The 21701-nt window shown below is 43.4% G+C and overlaps 2 protein-coding genes and 1 long non-coding RNA gene across 6 annotated transcripts; 2 read left to right on the top strand and 1 right to left on the bottom strand.

The window, feature by feature from the left end:
- Nucleotides 1-2928: 2928 nt before the first annotated feature.
- Nucleotides 2929-19296, bottom strand: LOC115203849 (RUN domain-containing protein 3A). 4 transcript variants are annotated; one of them, XM_029768895.1, is made up of 13 exons: nucleotides 19203-19296; nucleotides 18724-18794; nucleotides 18200-18436; nucleotides 8115-8242; nucleotides 7670-7803; nucleotides 7442-7527; nucleotides 7249-7338; nucleotides 7079-7159; nucleotides 6789-6954; nucleotides 5258-5415; nucleotides 4999-5118; nucleotides 4455-4546; nucleotides 2929-4092 (listed from the first exon to the last, which is right to left on the bottom strand). In XM_029768895.1, exons 3-13 carry the CDS (start codon nucleotides 18304-18306, stop codon nucleotides 3908-3910), a joined length of 1347 nt encoding a protein of 448 aa, XP_029624755.1. In that variant the 5' UTR covers nucleotides 18307-18436; nucleotides 18724-18794; nucleotides 19203-19296; the 3' UTR covers nucleotides 2929-3907. The 4 variants fall into 4 exon arrangements, with proteins under 4 accessions (XP_029624755.1, XP_029624772.1, XP_029624763.1 ...); XM_029768912.1 differs by having other exon boundaries at nucleotides 2929-4150; nucleotides 19203-19295; XM_029768903.1 differs by having other exon boundaries at nucleotides 8127-8242; nucleotides 19203-19295.
- Nucleotides 11192-15555, top strand: LOC115203899 (uncharacterized). Its single transcript, XR_003880276.1, has 3 exons — nucleotides 11192-11399; nucleotides 12142-12249; nucleotides 13487-15555. It is a non-coding gene; the product is annotated as an uncharacterized LOC115203899 (long non-coding RNA).
- On the top strand, nucleotides 18779-21686 carry LOC115203889 (E3 ubiquitin-protein ligase RNF113A). Its single transcript, XM_029768966.1, has 10 exons — nucleotides 18779-18932; nucleotides 19240-19319; nucleotides 19406-19501; nucleotides 19653-19760; nucleotides 19917-20026; nucleotides 20136-20242; nucleotides 20375-20464; nucleotides 20571-20664; nucleotides 20774-20880; nucleotides 21506-21686. Exons 1-10 carry the CDS (start codon nucleotides 18830-18832, stop codon nucleotides 21571-21573), a joined length of 963 nt encoding a protein of 320 aa, XP_029624826.1. The 5' UTR covers nucleotides 18779-18829; the 3' UTR covers nucleotides 21574-21686.
- Nucleotides 21687-21701: the final 15 nt, after the last annotated feature.

Raw genomic sequence — 21701 nt, 5'->3', positions numbered from 1 at the left:
CAGAGAATCTAGTTTCTCATGGTCTGAGAGTCCTTTAGGTGTCTTTTGGCAAACTTCAAGCGAGCTGTCATGTGTCTTTTACTGAGGAGTGGTTTCCATCTGACCACAACCATAAATAACTGATTGGTGGAGTGCTGCAGAGATGGTTGCCCTTCTGGAAGATTCTCCCACCTCCACAGAGAAACTCTGGAGCTCTGTCAGAGTGACCATCGGGTTCATGGTCACCTCCCCCGAATGCTCAGTTTGGCCAGGCGGCTAGCTCTAGTGAGAGTCTTGGTGGTTCAAAACTTCTTCCATTTAAGAAAGATAGAGGCCACTGTGTTCTTGGGGATCTTCAATGCTGCAGAAATGTTGTGACCCTTTCTCAGATCTGTGCCTCAACACAATCCCATCTCAGAGCTCTACGGACAATTCCTACGAGCTCATAGCTTGGTTTTGCTCTGACATGCACTGTCAACTGTGGGACCTTATATAGACAGGTGTGTGGCTTTCCAAATCATGCCCAATCAATTGAATGTACCACAGGTGGACTCCAATCAAGTTGTAGAAACATCTCAAGGATAATCAATGAAAACAGGATGCACCTGAGCTCAATTTCGAGTCTCATAGCAAAGGGTCTGAATACTTTTGTAAATAAGGTGTTTCAGTTTAAGGTATTTGCAAACATTTCTAAAAAAACTGTTTTCATTTTTTGTCATTATAGGATATTGTGTGTATATTTAATTTAATCAATTTTAGAATAGAGCTGTTACAGAACAAAATGTGGAAAAATGTAAAAGGTCTGAATACTTTCCAAATGCACTGTAGATCTCCCATACTACATGGATACCACTAGACCACCAGAATCATGTCCTCCATCAATGTGAGAGAGATTAGGAGAACATACTGGTGTTGTGGGAGCATTGCCCGTCATGCAATTAGTTGTAAGTGGCCATGGTCTTATTGTACAGGTTGGCCCGTCCCTCCTCTGTTGCCAGAGCCAGCATGGTCCCAGGGAACAGGAGGTCCGGCTTAGAGCTCATGAAGAGCAGTGTGTCACAGCGAGGCCCCCAGGTGTTCACTATGTGTTTAGCTCTGGTCCACAGAGTCTGGGGTGAGGTAAACACCCAGCAGAGCAGTCGACCCGAAGAGGAGGAGGGGAGCAATGGCGAGAGGACTGAGGCATTAGTGGCAACAGCAGAGTCGTGTATTGAGAGAGAGAGAGAGAAATACGATCATGTGGCTGAGTGTATTGGAGATATTCAGAGAGGTGTAAAAAATACTGTAGCTCCAATTTACCTGAAGGGAGCTCACCCAAGAGGCTGCTGGTCCGTGAGGGCAAGGGCACTGTCTCCTGAGAGATCTGATAAGCTCTGTAGTAAGCAATGGCCATGAAACAGAGACAGAACCCCAACACAAAGCCAGCACAGAACGTAAAATCCAAGAGCCTGGAAGGCTTTGAAGTGGACTTTGACTTAATCATCTGCACAAGACAAAATCATATTGTAAAAGTAATGTCTAGGTTTACAAAAAAGAGCATTCGCAGACTAAGTCAAACAAAAACCAATCTGGTTTATAAGAAGTTGCAACAAGGAGACACATCCAGCACAGAAAATGTCTAACTGACATCTTGGAGACTGGCCCTTTATATACTAATCAGACAGCACCAAATGTTCGAGTCACAAACGTGGGCATTGAATTGTGTAGGCAATACCACACACACAGAAGAAAAAAAAACTAAACGTCCCTCGTCTGTCACGAATGTTGAATACAATTACTGGAACGTACTCTGATGATTGTCCTGGGTGTTGGTCATTCAGCTAGTCAGAATATGACAAAATATCCACAGGAAAGTATTAAGCAGACTTCAAAACATGGCTCTGTGTGTGGCAATCAAGATGTGTTTGCTCATGACTGAACACACGAGATGGATGTACATGATTCTGCAGTGCTTTGCTTCAGACTGTATACCAAGAATTGGTATCAAAGTCTGATTTATTAAGCTATGGAAACACCAGCCCAAGAAGCTTGTAGTTCGTCAAAACAGAAGGCAGTGACTTGGTCAGCTGCTACAGAATCACACAGTGTTATAAATACAATACTACAGTGAATAATAAGTGTGTCCTTGTACATCGTCTGGCATCACCCACTATCAACAGATATGATAGTAATCCATAACATAAGTCTATTGACCATCGACCCACACCTTGAGTGTCACAAACACTGGAAGTCATGTGTATTACGAAAGGGAAAATATAAATATGCTAAACATAGTGTTAATCCCTCTAAACTAAATATGAACTTTAGTGATCTAAATGTCCCATTACCAACATGCATAGACCTACAAATCAATCCTAAATCTTACATTTGGTTTTACAAAGTTCTATCAAACATACCAGCCCTCTGCCTTCCAGAAACAGAACAATGACCTGATGTGACTGTTATTGGACACCCCCTCTGCAGACACACTGCCCACCAATTGATTGATTAGGGACACATTAGTACATGGACCACTAGATGGTGCCATAGAGCACCTTGTAAACATTCAAACCTGGGCTCAGTTTATCAAAATTGATCCATCTGGATTTCACCTTTTGTACAGGATTAATTGCATACAAATATATTGAATAGAAAGGTATCCACATTCAAGGTAATGATTTGTCCATTCTATTTCTGTGCATTTAATCATAGCCGATAGGCAAAATCTGGGCGATGGTCCTGCAGGTTTGCAGCACATGTACTGAAATCAATTACTTTTTTGTTGGCCCAAGAGCTTACTAACACCCTTGTCTCAACTAATCAAGGTCTGCTTAAATGGAATCCTTTCATTAGTAGAAAATCATAGTATTACAGATGTATACTGTTGAAACCAGTGGAGTAGTTGAGGGTAAACATACTTTAATAACATTTACGCACCTTGCAGAGAAAAAAATACTCACTGAAAAGGGATTGACATAACAAAAATAAGGCTGTTTATTGCAACTAATAGCATAGGTCATTGAACAAAAATAACCAAATATGCACGTGTAAAAATAACAGAACACTTGATTTATAAAATCAGATTCATCAACAAAATATAAAAAGCAAAGTGACAATAAAACTGTTGATAGACAGTCGTAACCAATTGCTGCACACATGAACACATACTGAAACAGTAATGTCTGACTGCTCAAGCAGGGCAATGATTTGGAGATTCAGGCCATCCAAAACCCAGTATAATGGAGGAACAATGCCAATATCATTCAGCCACATGCATCAAATACACATCTAGCCACTATGTTAGCAACACTCAACCTGCATCCACTCACAAACACCTAAGAATAACTGATGCTGTTGTTAGAATTCAGTTCAGCCTTCTCCTCCAAGTGTTCTGACTTAATCGCAAGTGCGTCATTCCAGTTTGTCTGTCATTTTGACAGGCAGGCAGGAGGATAGTATAGGCTGAGGCAGGGCTGGGACAGACTGACACACAGACAGTACAATGACCAGATGTGTCAGGTGCAGAGAAAGAGTTGGATAAGGAGATCTAGAGGAGAGGAGAATTTAAATAGATAAATAAATACATGCTTTTGGATAGTTTTGTAGCTTTGAATTGCGCTAGTTAGATGTGTCCAAAAGGCATTAAATACAGGCCAACATTTTGACATAGGAATTCACACACACACAACAGTGAAAGAGCAGGATGGACAGTGTGAGGATATGAGCGAGGGTGTGGGTGAGGAGGGGCACAAAAGAACTAGGATCCTTTTAGTTTCATTATAACTTTAATTTAATCCACACAAAAATCCAGAAATATTGAAGAGCTTTTCCCCCTCTAATCTTTGCAGACATGAAGCAGTGGGTTGAGTGGAGTTGGTTGGAGAAGGGTTTGGTTGAAAAAGGGTTTTGTTGGTAACTGTGTTAATAGTGACAGTAGGTAGGTAGATGTTCATGATCTATTGAGTGTCTCCAGGTTGAGGCAGGCGGGTGGGGTTGGTTGGTTGTTGGCTTTGCGCTGGGCAGACAGAGCTCTGTTGGCATGGCGCCCCCTAGCTGGGGGAGAGTGCAGGGCTGGGTTCCATGCTGATGTTGACCAGACACTCACTGGACTTGAGGCTGGACATGGACTTGCAGCTGGGGAGAGAGGCCAGAGAGCCACAGAGACCTATCATAGAAGGGGTGTAGTCTTTTCCTACAGAGAGAATAGACAAAACACAATACAACTCTGTCCCTAAAGCACACTTTGGCTATCAGCATAACTTAAACACCCACACAAAATACACCATAGACACTGTTCAAACATGCCTTTGTATGTGTGTGTTGGTGAGGACATGTGGATGCATTCTTCTAAGTGGGTTTCTGTTTCTGTGTGGTTTTGTGTTGGTGCATGTATGACAGTGGGTGACTCGGTTCACATATTTCTGCAGAATCAGTATGCATTGCTGTGCGTCTACAAATGTGTTTGTATAATGTACATTTATCTGTCGAGCACCAACCTGTATCTCCGTTCTGTTGCCCATCTGTCTTCTGGGAATCAGAGTTCAGACTGACGTCAGCTGAGAGCTGCTCCAAACTGTGGAAGCTTCTCCTGAAAGGATGAGTGACATCATGAAATACTGTTACAATAACATCTGTGTAGAAATTGCGTCGACATTTCCTGTTTGCTAAAATTATAATAGTTTGCCTAATTTTAGTTTATGTGACAAAACAAGCAAGTATAGTGTAGAGAATCATTGTACCAACTAAACTGCAGTGGAATATATTTTCCATAACCAAAACCAGCTGTTTGAAGATGCTGTACAAAACCGAAAGTAAAAGATGCAAAAATGAAACTTAAGAACGGGAAGCATAGAAATACCACACATAGAACAGATAAACACTTCTTATACTTCCTTTCAATGAGAATGACATGTCTATATCACACATTTCTATGTGAATTTGGTTGGGTTGCCCAAAAAGTTACATATTGCAGCTTTAAAATGTACAGTATCACAAAATCACACACATGCACATATACACACACTCATACAGTAGATATACCTGCGGAAGAGCTTGACGTCCCCCTGGTTGTTGTAGCCTCGTATGGAGGGCCACTGGTTGACCAGAGGGATGGACAGATCCTTAGTCAGGTGGGAGGAATCACAGGGGATGAGGGCAGTGCTGGAAGGAACAGGCTTGTGATTAACTCTTAACATCATCTGATATGTTATGTACTGCATTTGTGTGTGTCTGTTTATGATGTTTGTATGTGTCCCCGTCAATGTATACTAGTGTGTGTGCATTTGTATACTGCTCTCACAGTTGTGCCTGCAGCTCCAGTACGATGGACTCCAGCTCCTTCTTCTCCTGCAGGCTCTGGACTCTGAGCTCCTCTAGCCTGGCACTCAGCTTCTTGTTCTCCGTCTCCACGTTCTTCAGCTGGGACTCACGCAGACGCACCAGCTCCTCCAGGTAGCCCTGCATCACAGACACAGACACAGGCACAGACCCAGACACACAGTTAGAAGATAGGACTGGAGTGCACACAGATATACTGTGTTCTGCATACCCCAAAAGTACATAAAGTTATTACTCTATATACAGTGCCTTCGGAAAGTATTCAGACCCTTTGACTTTTTCCACATTGTGACGTTACAGCCTTATTCTAAAAATGGTTAAAATCAAATAAATTCCTCATCAATCTACACACAATACACCATAATGACACATTTTAGAAAATGTAGGCAATTTATATAAATATTCAGACCCTTTACTATGAAACTCGAAATTGAGCTCAGATGCATTCTGTTTCCATTGATCATCCTTGAGATGTTTCTACAACTTGATTGGTTTCCACCTGTCGTAAATTAAATTGATTGGACATGATTTGGAAAGGCTCACACCTGTCTACGTAAGGTCCCACAGTTGACAGTGCAGAGCAAAAACCAAGCCATGAGGTCGAAGGAATTGTCCGTAGAGCTCAGAGACAGGACTGTGCCAAGGCAAAGATCTGGGGAAGGGTACCAAAACATTTCTGCAGCTTTAAAGGCCCCCAAAAACACAGTGGTTTCCATCATTCTTAAATTGAAGAAGTTTAGAACCACCAAGACTCTTCCCTGAGCTGCCGCCCGGCCAAACTGAGCAATCGAGGGAGAAGGGCCTTGGTTATGGAGGTGACCAAGAACCCAATGGTCACTCTGACAGAGCTCTAGAGTTCCTCTGTGAAGATAGGAGAACCTTCCAGAAGGACAACCATCTCTGCAGCACTTTACCAATCAGGCCTTTATGGTTGAGTGGCCAGATGGAAGCCACTCCTCAGTAAAAGGCACATGAAAGTCCACTTAGAATTTGCCAAAAGTCACCTAAAGACTCTCAGACCATGAGAAACAAGATTATCTGGTCTGATGAAACCAAGATTGAACTATTTGGCCTGAATGCCAAGCGTTACGTCTGGAGGAAACCTGGCACCATCCCTACGGTGAAGCATGGTGGTGGCAGCATCCTGTTGTGGGTATGTTTTTCAGCAGCAGGGACTGGGAGACTGGTCAGGTTTGAGGGAAAGATGAGCAGAGCAAAGTACAGAGAGATCCTTGATGAAAACCTGCTACAGAGTGCTCAGGACCTCAGACTGGGGTGGAGGTTCACCTTCCAACAGGACAACAACCCTAAGCACACAGCCAAGACAATACAGGAGTGGCTTCGGGGACAAGTCTTGAAATGTCCTTGAGTGTCCCAGCCAGAGCCTGGACTTGAACCCGATGGAAGATCTCTGGAGAGACCTGAAAAGCTGGAAGAGATTCTATGCCTCATGTCTTTAGGAATGTAAGGTTATCAGGAGGTCAAAAGGTCACCTTCTGGGCGTACACGATCTTAAACCTCTGCTCCATCTTGCGACACTTGTTCCTCCAGCTCTCCTCGTCGGTGACCAGGGGGACGTAGGGGTGTTCTGGGACACTTTCGTCACTGGCACTGCTGTCCACACTGCACCGATCATCCTCATCACTCAGGTAGTCATAGCTGTAAGCAGGGGACATATAGCAGGGGAGTTACACACTTTTACACACTGCTTGTAGTCATATCTATGGCTAAGCTACTGACTAGTATGACATATATTCACGAAGTGGGCATGCGGTTGTCTCACCTCTGAGTGAACTTCAGGTAAGGTGTGAAGTCAATCACTGCAGGGGACTTCCCATCCAGCGCCTCCCCCTTCAAGCAAAAACTGGACAGAGAAAGAATTGTGAACTTTAAGATAACAATGTAACAAATAATAATGCTATGATTCTGCAGGCCTGAGTAATGCTGCCTCACCTGAAGTCTATGGCACTGAGGCCAATGAGCATGCCTGTCAGAACAGTGGCCTCCTCTCTCAGTATGATGGCTCCGTCATCATAGAACCTCCTGCAGTGCAAAGCCTTATGATTAGTTATGTTTTGCATGTTGTTTCTAAGGTAGCTTGGTAGTTAATAGGCTAGATGGGATACTATTTTGTGGTATATCTGACCTGGTTGTCCGTGTGTCCCTCAGGGCTGTGGCCACATACTCAGACAGACGCTTCTCCATCAGCGCCACACGGATCCATGCCCGACCCTGCAGGAAACAATGGAAGGAGAGAAAGAGAAAAAGAGAGAAAGGGGGAGTCAGTGGGAACGAGAACGTGAGTGCCAGCTAAGGGATTTTTTACTCTGAAGCTCTGGTGAGACACACACACACAGATGATCCCAGTCCTTGCCTTGGCTCGTGAGGTGCTGATGTTCTCAATGTTTTCGATGCTGGTGATGCAGTTGTTCTGCACTTTGCTGCATGCCAGCCGGATGTAGTCCCAGAAACTTCGCTGGCCATCTGAGATGAACCAGCTTCCTGGACCTGGTCCAAAGATAAAACACTGACAATGACTCCCATCTCCTACAACAGCCCACACAGTGTCCCTGTCGCTCAACACACCACAGCAGATTGGCTTTGCATCCAGCACTTTAACTCAGTCAAAACAGATGGGCATGCCATGAGCTCATGTAAAAATCATTACATTTGCCTAATATATATATATATAGATATATTTATATTTATTAATTATGTAAATAAGTAAATAGTAACATTTGAAACTAGGGTAAGCCTCGAGGCTTCCGTATCCTGAATTAGAAGACCGAGAGACTGATGGACACTTCCATGTCCTGTACCTGCTATGTTACCTTTGAAGCGGTGGCTGAGGATGTGTTCCAAGATTGCAGCGAAGTTGACAAACTCCTCGGATGAGTCATCGATGGGCTCAGCTGTGTACTTTTCCAGGAGTGTCTTCACCGAGAATCTAAAAGAGAGGAGAAGAGAGAGACAGAGGAATGAGAAACAAGATAACTACGTACGTATTTGCCAAACTATTATATATGCAATAAAAATGCAAGTAGCAAAGAGGTACAGTATGTTGAAAGTAAAGAAATCATGTAAAAAACAACAATAGAAGCAGACAGGCAGAGACAAATGTACTACTGTACTTGACTTGTGCTAAACAATAGCTGAGAGGAGTTCTTTGGGAGCAATGCCATCGAATGCATCTGAGGTCACCCCCAATTGTCTTGTGTGCAACACAATGTCCCCCTTCAGATGCTCCGCAAAGTGTCCGTGACAACAACACAATTAACCCCCTTGTCTCAACCAATGGCAGATGACACGGTTGTCGGCATGGCAGCCTTTGTTCAGTATGGGCTCCCAGGTCCTGTCCGTCCCTTGGTCTGATCCCTGTAAGGAACCAGCCGACATCAGAGTATGACCAAATACGACCCCACCCCCCTATACACGGTGGTCTGATCTATTTAGGACAGCTGTAGCCACTGATTTAGTTTGGCTGATGACCTCGAGATTTCACTGCACATCCCACTGAGAGCTAAGCGCTAGAGGCTATGCTGTGCCTGCTGAGTGTAAGCTGAGAGTCCAGGCACAGACTAGGGCTGACTGCCTCTTGTTCCATGGGAAACACTAGCATCACCGAGGGCAAGACTGCCCTGGCAGTGGGCAAAACTTCCATAGCCAGGGGCAAGACCACGGTCGCGATGGGCAACACCTCCGTCTCCAGAGGAGTGACCACCACCTCCATGGGGGACTCCACCATCAGTAGGGAGAAGACCACAGTAGCTCTTGGCCGAGCTAGTTTCACCAGGGGAACCACCACCACCTCCTTCCGGAAGGCTCTGATGCCAAAGCGCAGGACCACCTAGAATAAATGGACAGGAGCTCAGACGCCAGGGCCAAGACTCCCAAAGCAACCAGGACGTCAAAAAAAGACTTGAGTGAAGAGGAGGAGTGGAAAGTCACCTTCCTGTCCAGCAAGACTAGCTTCACTAAGGGCAGGATCTTGATTCTGAAGACTAAGTACGCCATCTCCTGGGGCAAGTCCTCTGTCTCGTGGAGCAGAACCACCGCTAGCCTGGGAAAGATCACTGTGACCATGGGAAAGACCTCCGTGACACGAGACCAGACCACCAGCTCTCTGACCACTCTGACCTTCACCCATGGAGAGAAGTCTGTGTCTGTGGTCAAATCCAGCCTCACTAGGGGCAGACAAACTACACGGAACATCTACTGGGATTTCCATCTGTGATTATTGTATACGGTTTCACTCAAAACAGAGGGACTTTTATCTGGTCAGTTTTAGCAGGTCAGTAGTAGCTTAAATCATGTCCATATGTAATCAGTTATTCCATGTGTCTGATCAATGTGCAGCATTCTGCAGCTCGAGTGTCAATGAAGCATTCATGTTTTCAAAGAAAAACATTTAGCAAGTCTTTCAAAATGAATCCCACATGATGAGACTATTGTTAGGATGTGTTAGGGATCTAACAGGCTTGAAATGAGATATTCAGATGTGTGACAGAGGAGATGAGGTTGGTGGTGTGTTGGCAGGGAGGCAGGAGGACACAGCTGTGTGTGGTGTATGTGGAGACACTGGACAGAGCATGTGTCATCATCAGCGTGCTGTTCAACAGAGAACCTCAACGATAATTCTCTGAAGCAAAAATACAGTTTAAATGTCCCCATTTGTTATAAAACAACAATTGCATGCTGATTAAATTGGTCTGTTTCAAGGTTGAACGCATTACAATAACTATGCTATGTTCAGTTTATAAGGACAGTCTTAAACTAGGAAATGTGTCTGTCATAACTGATTGATTGATGTAACCTGATGCTTATAAAATAACTGCTTCAACACTGCTTGGCTTGATTTTGTTTGTTTGCAAATTTGACTTATTATATAACATACAAGTAGTAGGAAACAAATGATATGTACTGTCCTGAAGTGGAATATTGAATTATTTTCATACTAAAGGACCATAGACAAATGCAAGATACGATTATCTGATCATCTCTAAATGGAATAAACAATTTTACGGACACAGACACTTGGAAAAATCCTAAGAGCCACACCCATATTGGAGACTGAAGCCAAGATGCACATTGCACATTTGAGAAGAGCGGACATAGGCCATTGATGGAAAACATGAACTTATGTCAACATCCGTGCCTATATAATAATGGCTCACATTATATGTTTCATGATGCACATGTTCCATACAGCTTCACACAGAACCAAGGATTTACAATCAGGGGATATAGGCAACAATGCCGCAGGATCAAGTGATGTCACCACATATTGTCCTCTGGGCAACAATGTCTCCTTCAGCCGCGTCGTGGTGGTGATGGGACAATCGTTCCACTGTACCAAGCCCTCAGATAGGCTACAGCCACCTACGGCTGCCTCTGTCCATTCACAGGGACACATGGGTGGTATGTGGCCTTCCAGAGCCCACGTCTATAAGCTCAACGAAGGCATTATGTGACACGGGGGTAGCACTATCCACACTTAGCATTCTGGTCTACTCTGGACTCTCGTTACTGTTACTATCACACCCAAGCTTTACTGAGCGGGGTGTGCTGCATGAGCGTGAGATGTGTCGCGCCGAGTGAACCCCAAAATCCACCACCTCAGCAGGGTCAGAAATTCAACCTTCTTCTAAATGGGCAACACCAGCATCACCGAGGGGAAGACGGCCCTCTCCCTGGGAAACACCACTATCAAGAGGGGCAAGACCAAGCTCACCATGGGCAACTCGTCTATCACCAGGGGCAAGAAGACCACTTCTCTGGGTGCCTCCACCATCGCCAGTGCCAAGACCAAGCTCACTATGGGCAATGCCTCCTTCAGCAGGGGCACCACCACCACCTCGTTTCGAAAAGCCTTTTTCGCCAAACGCAAGACCCTCTAGATGAGAGGGGACATCATTGGGTGGAGGGACTGGTGGCTAACTCAACAAAACTTAAAGACAACATACAACAACACCATCACAGGGGGCATAAGGACATCACCGCAACATCTACACAGGCTATATCTAAACTGACTTCTAAAACACTGGATTATTTTGCTTTGGACCATTTTACTTTTTCGATCAAACAGGATTTTATCAAGGAAACAGGTCAGTGGTTTTAGAATTCTTAGATGTGTTCTACTCTACCCATGATTCCAGGTGAGTCTGAGTTATGGGTTGTGCAGAAGTCAATGTCTGTTGTACATGTTACTGTTGGACACCCTATTCAGTTGCCTAGAACAAAACTTTGAGAACATTTGGCCTGCTACATTGTTGCAATACTCTATGACAATTAGGCACTTTAGGTATTTCTGCAGTCCTGATATGTCAAGGAAATCAGTAGTTAGCAAGATGGTCATCTCTGATTATCAGTAAAATCAGTTTGTGATTACATCAGAATCTAATACTGTAGTTGAATGATTAGAAATTGATCATGTCGCTGGATGTGAAGGGGAGTTAGGGCGGTAATAACTGGTATGCCTTAAATGATAATGATTGAGCGCCACAGCAAGATACACTTGGTACGATTTGACACTGAAAAACAACTGCCCGGCCTTAAAACAAACATCTTTTGTGCCTCCTCTCACTCCTCTTGAATCTCAGCCAAACCCACTCTCAGCTCTCTACAAACGTCCTCTTGTTCTTTTTGCTACCTTTCCTACTGTACTTACGTTCAGTTGTGCTTAATTTACAATACAATTTAGGATCAGGGTTCTCTAATTTGTCCAAAATAATCTCAGAAGATTAGGATTGACAGCTCTCAATCACAATTTTATCTCTTCCCCACTTTCTCTGACTAACTCTCTCCCTCATTGCCCCCCTCTCCTCTCCTCTCCTCTCCTCTCTCCAGTCTTGGCCTAACCAGCAGGATCAGCTGACACTGGAGGATTCCTCCCTGGCCATGGCCATGTGAAGTGAACACTGTCGGTGTGATGCTGTGTTTCACATTCTCTACTGGGTGTGTGTGCACCTGGAAGATCCCTCCCATAGTGGAGATGAGCTCAGCCAGGGGAGGAGATGCAAGCCCTGTGTCTATGCGCCATGCAATATCATGGGAGGAGATAGTATTAGTTGACTTATTTGCTCTGACGGAGAGATTACAAACGTTATGACCAAAATAACGTGTCACATCAAGCAATATCGATAGATGGAAGGGTGTGCCTCACATCTCAGTGAAGTGAATGTGAAGGGAATGAGGAGCCAGGCAGGGTGTCTCATGGCCAGTGTATGTGCATTTGGAGGAGTAGAAAAAGTAGAAAAATAGAGGTGCTGGGCTGGGAAGAACTGAAGGCATAATTCATAATAATGAACATGATGAGGGGATGTGATATGAAGGATATGGTATGTCACAGAGACAGTAGATATGGTAATAGGAGAGGAGGAAGGTGGGGAAAGGTTCAAGTGATATCTGAACTTGTATAATAGTGTATATACACACTGTAATGTGAAGTGGTTGGTCCTGCTGGTAACGTTCACATTGCAATGCCAATGAACCTTGCTTATGTTCAGTAAGGCAGAGGTCATTTGTGCAATAATATGCTAGAAATATGTGAAAACAAGAGGGAAACAAGAGGATAATTAGGCTGAAAAGAACACCAATATTACGATCATAATTTGTTATTCTAGGATGGCAGGCTCCAAGTGCTGCTTTAATGTGCACAATGAACAATGGGACAGACACTTCTGACTGGATGGGAAGGGGTTTTATGAGGACAAAAGTAGAGCAGTGGAACCCTGAGGCTGAGAGAGAGGTAGAGAGAGAGGCTGAGGGGGGGGGAGAGAGAGAGAGGCAGAGAGAGGTAGGTAGAGAGAGGGGCAGAGAGAGGTAGGTAGAGAGAGGGGCAGAGAGAGAGGGGTGAAGAGTGGGACCATTTGTGGTGCTTTGCCATTGTTTAACACAAGAAAGGACACACTCAGAGTGACGAACCATACTGTATAGTCCCTCACAGAACCCACATTCAAATTTCAAAGTACTTTACAATCATTGTGCAGCTGGTTCCACTTTATAAGTCCTCCTCAGGATATTGCAACAGAGACAGTAATGGCACATTCTCCCCAGCCACACCCAAAACAATTGAAGGCTTCAACAGACAAAAGACGACTTGCTCTTCCTTCTCATCTCATCCACTTTTATTTACAGGAAGCAAGAGGGTAGGACCTCCAAATCTTTAACCATCTTATTTATGTTTTCTTAGGTTCAACGTGTTGGCACCAACAGTGTTCATCCAGTCATGGACCTCGTCATGAGAGCTCTTAGGCCAGAATATGCAACAACAAAGTAATTTATCAACTGGCCTGTAACAACATTCCCTAGTGATAGCGGTTTCTCCTGGTTTGGCCTCTTTTCAATAAGGTAAAATAGCAGCTATTGGTACAGTCTGTTTCTCTCAGATGAACCAAGTACAGATGAAGCTCTGGTCCCGCCATGTTTTAAAAACATATGTAGCCCATAGCAACAGCTATACTGTTATGTAAGACTTATTTTATTCTTGACATTTTATTATTATTCTGGCCATGGTAAATACTTATAAATGAAAGCCAGCTTAAGGCATGAGTGGCATCTCCTTCAAAAGTTATTTTTTTCTCAGGACTTGAAAAGTTCATGGTGCCAAGTTCCAACTGAGATTTCTTCAGTCATTTTCAAACACACATCAAATAAGTACATGAATACATGAGACTTTTCCCACTTGGAGACTACCAGCTGGACCATACTGTATATCTATGACCTATGCTGACTTAACGATTGACCTAAGACCTTTGACCCAGGGAAGCAACAATAGTTCCCTGTGATGTTGAGAGTATTTCCAGATTTCTGTCACTGTACTGTCTATTGCTGTGCATGGAAATCTCTGTCATCAAAATAAGTTCAGTCGATGAAACATGATGTAATGGGGAGGTCACTTTGACACATCAGATCACTGCATTTTAGAAGTCACTATATCTTGGCTTTGGTGTCAAAAACAGGGCCAACCCATGAGATGTGCCATCACAGAGTAGGTCTACTAGTATTACTGAGCCCTACTATATCAGTATAGCACTAAAACAACCATGTTAATGACTTGGAGGAAGAGCTTTGAATGGGAGTGTGATGCCAGTTTGGCAAAATCCATTATGATCCCTGATGACAAATTGACATGGGGATGAAGCTCTGGGTCCAGCATTTCACCAAGGGTCAATGACACAGTAAACAGATTCAAATTCAGTAATCAAGAACAACTCTGTATGATAATAGAGCATTCACAAATAGGCCTCAAGACAAGGATTTACTTCCAAAAAATGAAAAATAGGAACTCCAAACATGTTAATCTATGCGTGTCGATGTCTGGTAAATGTGTATGTTGTGATCGTGGAGGAAATGTTTTGTATTCAAATTGAATATATACACGTGCATTAGTGTTAGAAGAAGGATCATGCTTGGGCTGGTGTGCTAACTGAACACTAATTTGGGCTTCGTTGGGAGGGATGGCTAATGATCTGAAGATAACTGTGTCCATATCAGTCAAACCTTTTTCATGACTCCCTCCATTACTCTTGGCATTAGTCTGGAGCACAGATCCACCCTCTATTCTTTGCCCCCAAGGCTGCCCTGCTCTGTGCTGCTGGTAGTCCTGCCTATACAATGAGACACACACACACACAACATCAGCCTGACTCTATGCACAGCCAGAGGTCCTGAGGTCACAAACATTCACAACCTTTGTCAACTTGAACACCACCTGGGACAAGGGCTGTCATTGGCTGACACATGGAAGTGGTACACGTCTATCTGGCAGGAAAAGAGGCCTCTATGACTTACAGCCCATCTTAGACTGCACAATACAAAAGGTAGACTTGACATCGACACAGATGCTTTCAGATATTCAAAGCCTGGGGAATACATGTATTACCCTTGCATTAAACTTAATTCATAGCTCTCATTGAAAAGTAATTCATGTCTTTCCCAGTGGAGAAAACTGTATGATTAGCATTACTGATGAAAAACTGTTGTGAACATTTTTTGGTTTGTTTTGTGTCCTGTGTCTTTAAATGTCTTGGATTAAATGTTCTTGGCACGGTCTGTGTCTGAAAAATGACCGAACTGCAACAAATGTCTCTTTGTTCTCTCACTAATCCTTCTTGGAGTCTGAAGTCTGTGTCTTTGAAAACATTCTTTATTTCTGGTCATGATCTATGTCTGTTCTATGTGTTCCATTACACTGTGCTCCACTGAATGCAGACAGAACCCTTGACAGAGAGGTGCTGTAATAAAAAGTGCTTGATCGTGTTCCTGGAGTTCTCATTTGTCTCTATATTCTTCTATCCAAGCAGCAAACAAACACTAAACTCAACATGTCATATCATGAGGATGTGGCCAATGTCGATGTCATCGGATTGGAAGGATGGCAAGATATCCATGATTAGTAACAATGTCATGAACCATATAAGCCTACCAACACTACACATGAGCGTAACTCCTTTTCTGCTAATTTCTTTTCAAAAAATGATTTAGTGAGAGCACCAGGAGCTTGAGTGATGTCACTCCCGTTGGTCCTCTGTAGAACAATGCCTCCCTCAGGAGATAAAATGTGTCCCTGACGGCAAGACAATGGGTCTCCTGGCCGCTCAGAGTGACAGCACACACTGGACACATGCATGCCTCATCTGATAGGTTCACGTCTCATCATGAGGGTGCCCACAGACAATATATTCACATCGCTAACATACAAGCTACAAGCCACAGACCCACACATTTCTGAGGCAACAATCCAGTTGCTGTTCTACTGGAGCTCCTTATATGAAGACAGGAATATAAACCATGATGAATCACCATGGTACATGTTAAACACACAACAGACATGAAGACAGGGATATAAACCATGATGAATCACCATGGTACATGTTAACACACAACGGACATGAAGACAGGGATATAAACCATGATGAATCACCATGGTACATGTTAACACACAACAGACATGAAGACAGGGATATAAACCATGATGAATCACCATGGTACATGTTAACACACAACAGACATGAAGACAGGGATATAAACCATGATGAATCACCATGGTACATGTTAACACACAACGGACATGAAGACAGGGATATAAACCATGATGAATCACCATGGTACATGTTAACACACAACAGACATGAAGACAGGGATATAAACCATGATGAATCACCATGGTACATGTTAACACACAACAGACATGAAGACAGGGATATAAACCATGATGAATCACCATGGTACATGTTAACACACAACAGACATGAAGACAGGGATATAAACCATGATGAATCACCATGGTACATGTTAACACACAACGGACATGAAGACAGGGATATAAACCATGATGAATCACCATGGTACATGTTAACACACAACAGACATGAAGACAGGGATATAAACCATGATGAATCACCATGGTACGTTAACACACAACAGACATGAAGACAGGGATATAAACCATGATGAATCACCATGGTACATGTTAACACACAACGGACATGAAGACAGGGATATAAACCATGATGAATCACCATGGTACATGTTAACACACAACGGACATGAAGACAGGGATATAAACCATGATGAATCACCATGGTACATGTTAACACACAACGGACATGAAGACAGGGATATAAACCATGATGACTCACCATGGTACATGTTAACACACAACAGACATGAAGACAGGGATATAAACCATGATGAATCACCATGGTACATGTTAACACACAACGGACATGAAGACAGGGATATAAACCATGATGAATCACCATGGTACATGTTAACACACAACGGACATGAAGACATACAGTGAAGAGGAAGCTTACAGTATAGATGCATAAGGACTCAGAGATAAGACACATTGGGTATTTAGCAAAAATACATATGCACTCTTGAAATAATTATATATATATACACACACACAATTGAATATAGTATTATATTAATTTACATGACAAATGTTTATCATCATGAAGTATTCACATTAATTATGCCTTTACAAATAGGAATATTCTAGGATGGAGCACTGATGATACATTAGCCTACATTGGGTAAAACATAACTTGGTGAAGGAGAAGTTATCAAATAGCATTCACATGACAACCAGACACAGGTGTATGACTGCTATGCAATTATATTATCAGCAGTAGGTATCAGTTACTCTGGTATAGATGAGCTGGCAAAAATGTTGTAGGCCTATACTTTTTTCTGAGAGCTCTCTCAGGCCACCGGGTGAAATTCCTCTGGGTGTGTTTAGTGCATAATGAGTACAGCACAGCAGCATTCAATGACCATAATAAACATCCGATTTCACTGTGTCATTATCTTGGAGCAGCATTTCTATAAGCGGTAAATAATGTCCTCGTTCCAAGAAGGTTGTCGTCGTTGCTACATCACCGACCTGGGGAATTCCGGTGGACCAATGCCCTCTCCAACATAGGCCTCACACACCCCATTTAATCCACTTTCCTTTCAAATAGGCCGACATAGCGGCGGAGACAGCGGGGTGTCCACCAAGGTGAAACCGCATATGTGGCTGTTAATGTATAAGGCGATCTGGTTCTCTCTCACCGTTATTTACCAAGATAAAAAAAAAGTTAAACATTTATCCATTTAAATTTCCCCAAGTAGCCTAATGTATAGGCTACCACAGTGCCCATGTCTGTGAAATATGTTGCCTTTTGTTTTTCTTTTCGTTTTCTTATGATAATGTATGATTGGGAACAAACAACACAGGACACAGAGCTGGCACTAACACTTAACTATTGCAGCAGCAAATTATTCCAACGCTTCATACATTGCAGCCTAAGCCATTACACATGTATTTCCATGCATGCATGCATGCATTCACTAATATGTGTGGTTAACATGACGTGCCAACCACACGAAACCTCTGCTCCCCTGTGTTTACCTGCATACGGTGATGAGATTTCTTCGCTCCACGCCGACGCTCCGAGAAGATGCCTTTTTCGATGTCAAACCCATAGCCATTGCTTTTCGGACACAGCCGGATTCCATTCAGCGGCGGTACGGAGCCTTCCGGTCGTCCAGCACCACCAAGACCCCTCCCTCCGCAGGCCTATGCCATATATTCCGCTGTCCTCAGTTCTCCGCGAGAAGCAGATGCTTAATTAGTGGGCTCTCTCAACTACCAACGATGGAGTTGTGCAGGGTGAATAGACAGAGAATATAATTAAAATACCCTCTGCATCAAGATACCCAATGCACATAATGTTGAATTAGCCTACATAAAATATCCCATCATTTAATAATCCTACATTTTATCATAATGTGCTTTGCGGTTTTATAACACTATTGAATATGATAACTGACTATATAGGATATTATTTAGTTGCGCCACAACATATCTACAAATAATATGTAATAAAACAATTAGAAATTGGCATGAAATAAATGCTGATGTAGTCTAGTTACTTGTATATGTTGTGCTGTAGATAAGTGGCCACAGGGTGGAATACTGTGGCTCCTCCACGCTAGAGGTCGCTCTAAAGTCACCATGTTTTTGTAAACAGAATGAAAGATGGCGGAGTCAGGGGAACCCAAGGCAACATGTACTTTTCTATTTAAAAAATCTACCAAAAAATGCAACGCTCGAAAGAGAAAAGCCAGTGACAGCGACAAAGGTGAGCTACAGTGTTTGAGTCCAGCTCAGTGTTGTTTCAAAAGCTAACCAAAAGACTGCATTGTGCATGAAAACAATGGCTATTAGTAATAGTCCTTGAGCTAGCTATAGTACCTAACTAACCTAGTTAGCTAACATTTGAAGTTTATTTAGTTAGGCGTTAAGATTGGGCTAAGTAAAAGCAAAACTACTGCCAACTATAAAACACCTACGCCATGGAAATGATTGTGCAGGTGGCCGAGTACTGTAAACACGGAAATGTCCCACTCACATGCTGATGTTTGCCTCATTGCCTCCTCCATTGTCAGATGGCAACAGTGACGAAGACAAGAATGCCGTCGTCAGAAAAGAAAAAAAGACGGGTTCAGCAAACCCTATGATTCAAAGGGTAACGACGCATGACTGACTACAAACGAATCAGTCTTTATACGAAACATTTTTTATTGTGTGAAATCATTCTTCTCTTCTCCCCAGACCAAAAAAGTAGAGAGAGAGGTGTCATCTGCTGAAAGTGACGAGGAGAAAGAAAGAAAGAAAGTCACTGTCGCTTACAAGTCTACACGGTCAGCAGTGAGTTATTTTGAAAAAGACCTCTCCTCTACCCATTAATCTATTAATTAATTAATCTATTAACAATGTTTTGTATTTATACCCTACCTACCCCTTTATTGCTCAGCCCCGTATAAAGCTAATCTCGTCCTCCTCCCTTCGCTGTGTATAGAAACCAGAGGGGCCAGATGACATGGGAGCAACTGCAATCTATGAGCTGGACACAGCAAAGGACAATGATGCTCAGGCCATCTTTGAGAGGAGTCAGAAGATCCAGGAGGCAAGACATCTGTCCCTTGTTGGAGGAACTTTGTTTCCTTCGTGTATCTACATCTTAGTATTGTATCATTTGCATTCTTCCCCCAGTTTTGTTGTAAATTGGGACAGCGTTGGTCCGCAAATGCTTAATAAGGGTCTCTATCCTTTCCCTCACCAGGAGCTGACCGGTAAAGAGGATGATAAGATCTACAGAGGAATGAACAACTACAAAAAGCACATCAAGCCCAAAGACTCCACCATGGGAAATGCATCCTCTGGCATGGTCAGGTGTGGATGCATGTTATGTGACAGAGTAAAGTTGAAATGTCTTGGGGAAAGTTTTAATTGTTTTTGCTATGTATTTGCATCATCAGTGTTTTCTCTTTTCTTTTGTCAGGAAGGGCCCAATCCGGGCCCCAGAGCACCTGAGGGCCACAGTGAGGTGGGACTACCAGCCAGACATCTGCAAGGACTACAAAGAGACTGGCTTCTGTGGCTTTGGAGGTAAGTGGGACTTTGGGGGAGGCAACCTTCCAGCAATGTCGAGCTTTGCATAGGTCCTCCTTTCCCAACATGAATTAATCATCTGTGGAAGTCTCTGAAAGTCTCCTTTGTGTGTTTCTTTTCCCCTCTTAGACAGCTGCAAGTTCCTCCATGACCGCTCAGACTACAAACATGGCTGGCAGATTGAGAGGGAGCTGGACGAGGGGCGCTATGGGGCCAACGGTGCGTTCACAACAGGGGAGAAACACAGGGCTGTGTAGATTTAAGATTGATCAGATTAGAGAGTTGATGTGATACAGCTGTTCAGTAATGTGTGGTCTGTATGTAGATGATGAGAACTACGAGGTGAGCAGTGACGAGGAGGACATGCCCTTCAAATGCTTCATCTGCCGGGAGTCCTTTAAGAACCCCGTCATCACCAAGTAAGACAATACTCCTTAAGAACTCCTTTGTGTGTAGAGAAACTTCCAGCTTAATTGTGTGTAGAGAAACTTCCAGCTAATCAAACCACTCATGTCTTGTTTCCCGCAGGTGTCGGCACTACTTCTGTGAGACCTGCGCGCTTCAGCACTACCGCAAGTCCCAGCGCTGCTATGTGTGTAACGTCCAGACCAATGGCGTCTTCAACCCAGCTAAAGGTGAGGATAATGCATCTCAATTACCATGGTCAGCATGGTGGTATGGCATGTACATTAGGGAATGGCCATGGATGGTCCACCAAAGCATCACTTTGAGCGAAGAAAACAAAACTAAAGCTACAGTAGTTTGTTGTTGACCATGGAGCTTATGTTGCCTGACTCCTCAAGCTGAATTCCTCTATCGTTCGCTACATACTTCAGTCTGAGACCGCAATCATTGAAGTCGTTTGTGGTGACGTTAAAATGAGTGATGTTGTACAAAACAAGGTCATCAGCAATTGGATAATCTCTAACCAATCAGAGTATCAATGACACATTTTCTAAATGTTGCTTTACCCACGTGTGTTCTGGCCCAATCATATGTTTCTGGGACCAATCAGACAGTCTAGAAATCTTAGGGGAGGTACTCGGTTCCAGAAACTCATGTCCATTGGCGTGGAGTTTGGCCGGAGCAAGGAGTTTTGGTAGACAGGCAAGAGCTTATGCACATCGGGTAAAGGACTAGTCTCTAGTCAGTCAAATAGAAAAAGCTCACTGCTCCTTGAATATTCATGCCCGAGGCTGTGTAAGGCAGAGTGGAGTTATTGAGCTCCAGGCAGTAGCCCTAAGTGTTCTCTCTCTACAGAGCTGGCAGCCAAGATCGCCAAACACCAAGCCATGCTAGACCAGCCACCCTCTGATGAAGAAGATTAGCAATCTACTGTAAATACAGTACCTGTCCAATTCCATCAGTGTCTGTCTCCTCACCACTGTGTTGTTTCATTGTCAATGTCAAGCCTTCCGGAATAAAACTAAATTTTTAAATAGCTTTTGAGTGATTA

The sequence above is a fragment of the Salmo trutta genome, chromosome 1 (assembly GCF_901001165.1).
Source record: "Salmo trutta chromosome 1, fSalTru1.1, whole genome shotgun sequence".
NCBI lineage: Eukaryota > Metazoa > Chordata > Actinopteri > Salmoniformes > Salmonidae > Salmo > Salmo trutta.
This window is presented reverse-complemented; position numbering and strand designations above follow the sequence as displayed.

Excerpts from the sequence above, each read along its gene's own strand:
- LOC115203849 (XM_029768895.1), bottom strand. The coding sequence starts at position 18,306 with ATGGAATCCGGCTGTGTCCGAAAAGCAATGGCTATGGGTTTGACATCG. Across the intron at positions 6,955-7,078 it reads TACCTGAAGTTCACTCAGAG|CTATGACTACCTGAGTGATG; the intron begins GTGAGACAACCG and ends CCCTGCTTACAG. Across the intron at positions 4,547-4,998 it reads GACGTCAAGCTCTTCCGCAG|GAGAAGCTTCCACAGTTTGG; the intron begins GTATATCTACTG and ends TCATCCTTTCAG.
- LOC115203889 (XM_029768966.1), top strand. The coding sequence starts at position 18,830 with ATGGCGGAGTCAGGGGAACCCAAGGCAACATGTACTTTTCTATTTAAA. Across the intron at positions 19,320-19,405 it reads CAAACCCTATGATTCAAAGG|ACCAAAAAAGTAGAGAGAGA; the intron begins GTAACGACGCAT and ends TCTTCTCCCCAG. Across the intron at positions 19,502-19,652 it reads ACAAGTCTACACGGTCAGCA|AAACCAGAGGGGCCAGATGA; the intron begins GTGAGTTATTTT and ends CGCTGTGTATAG.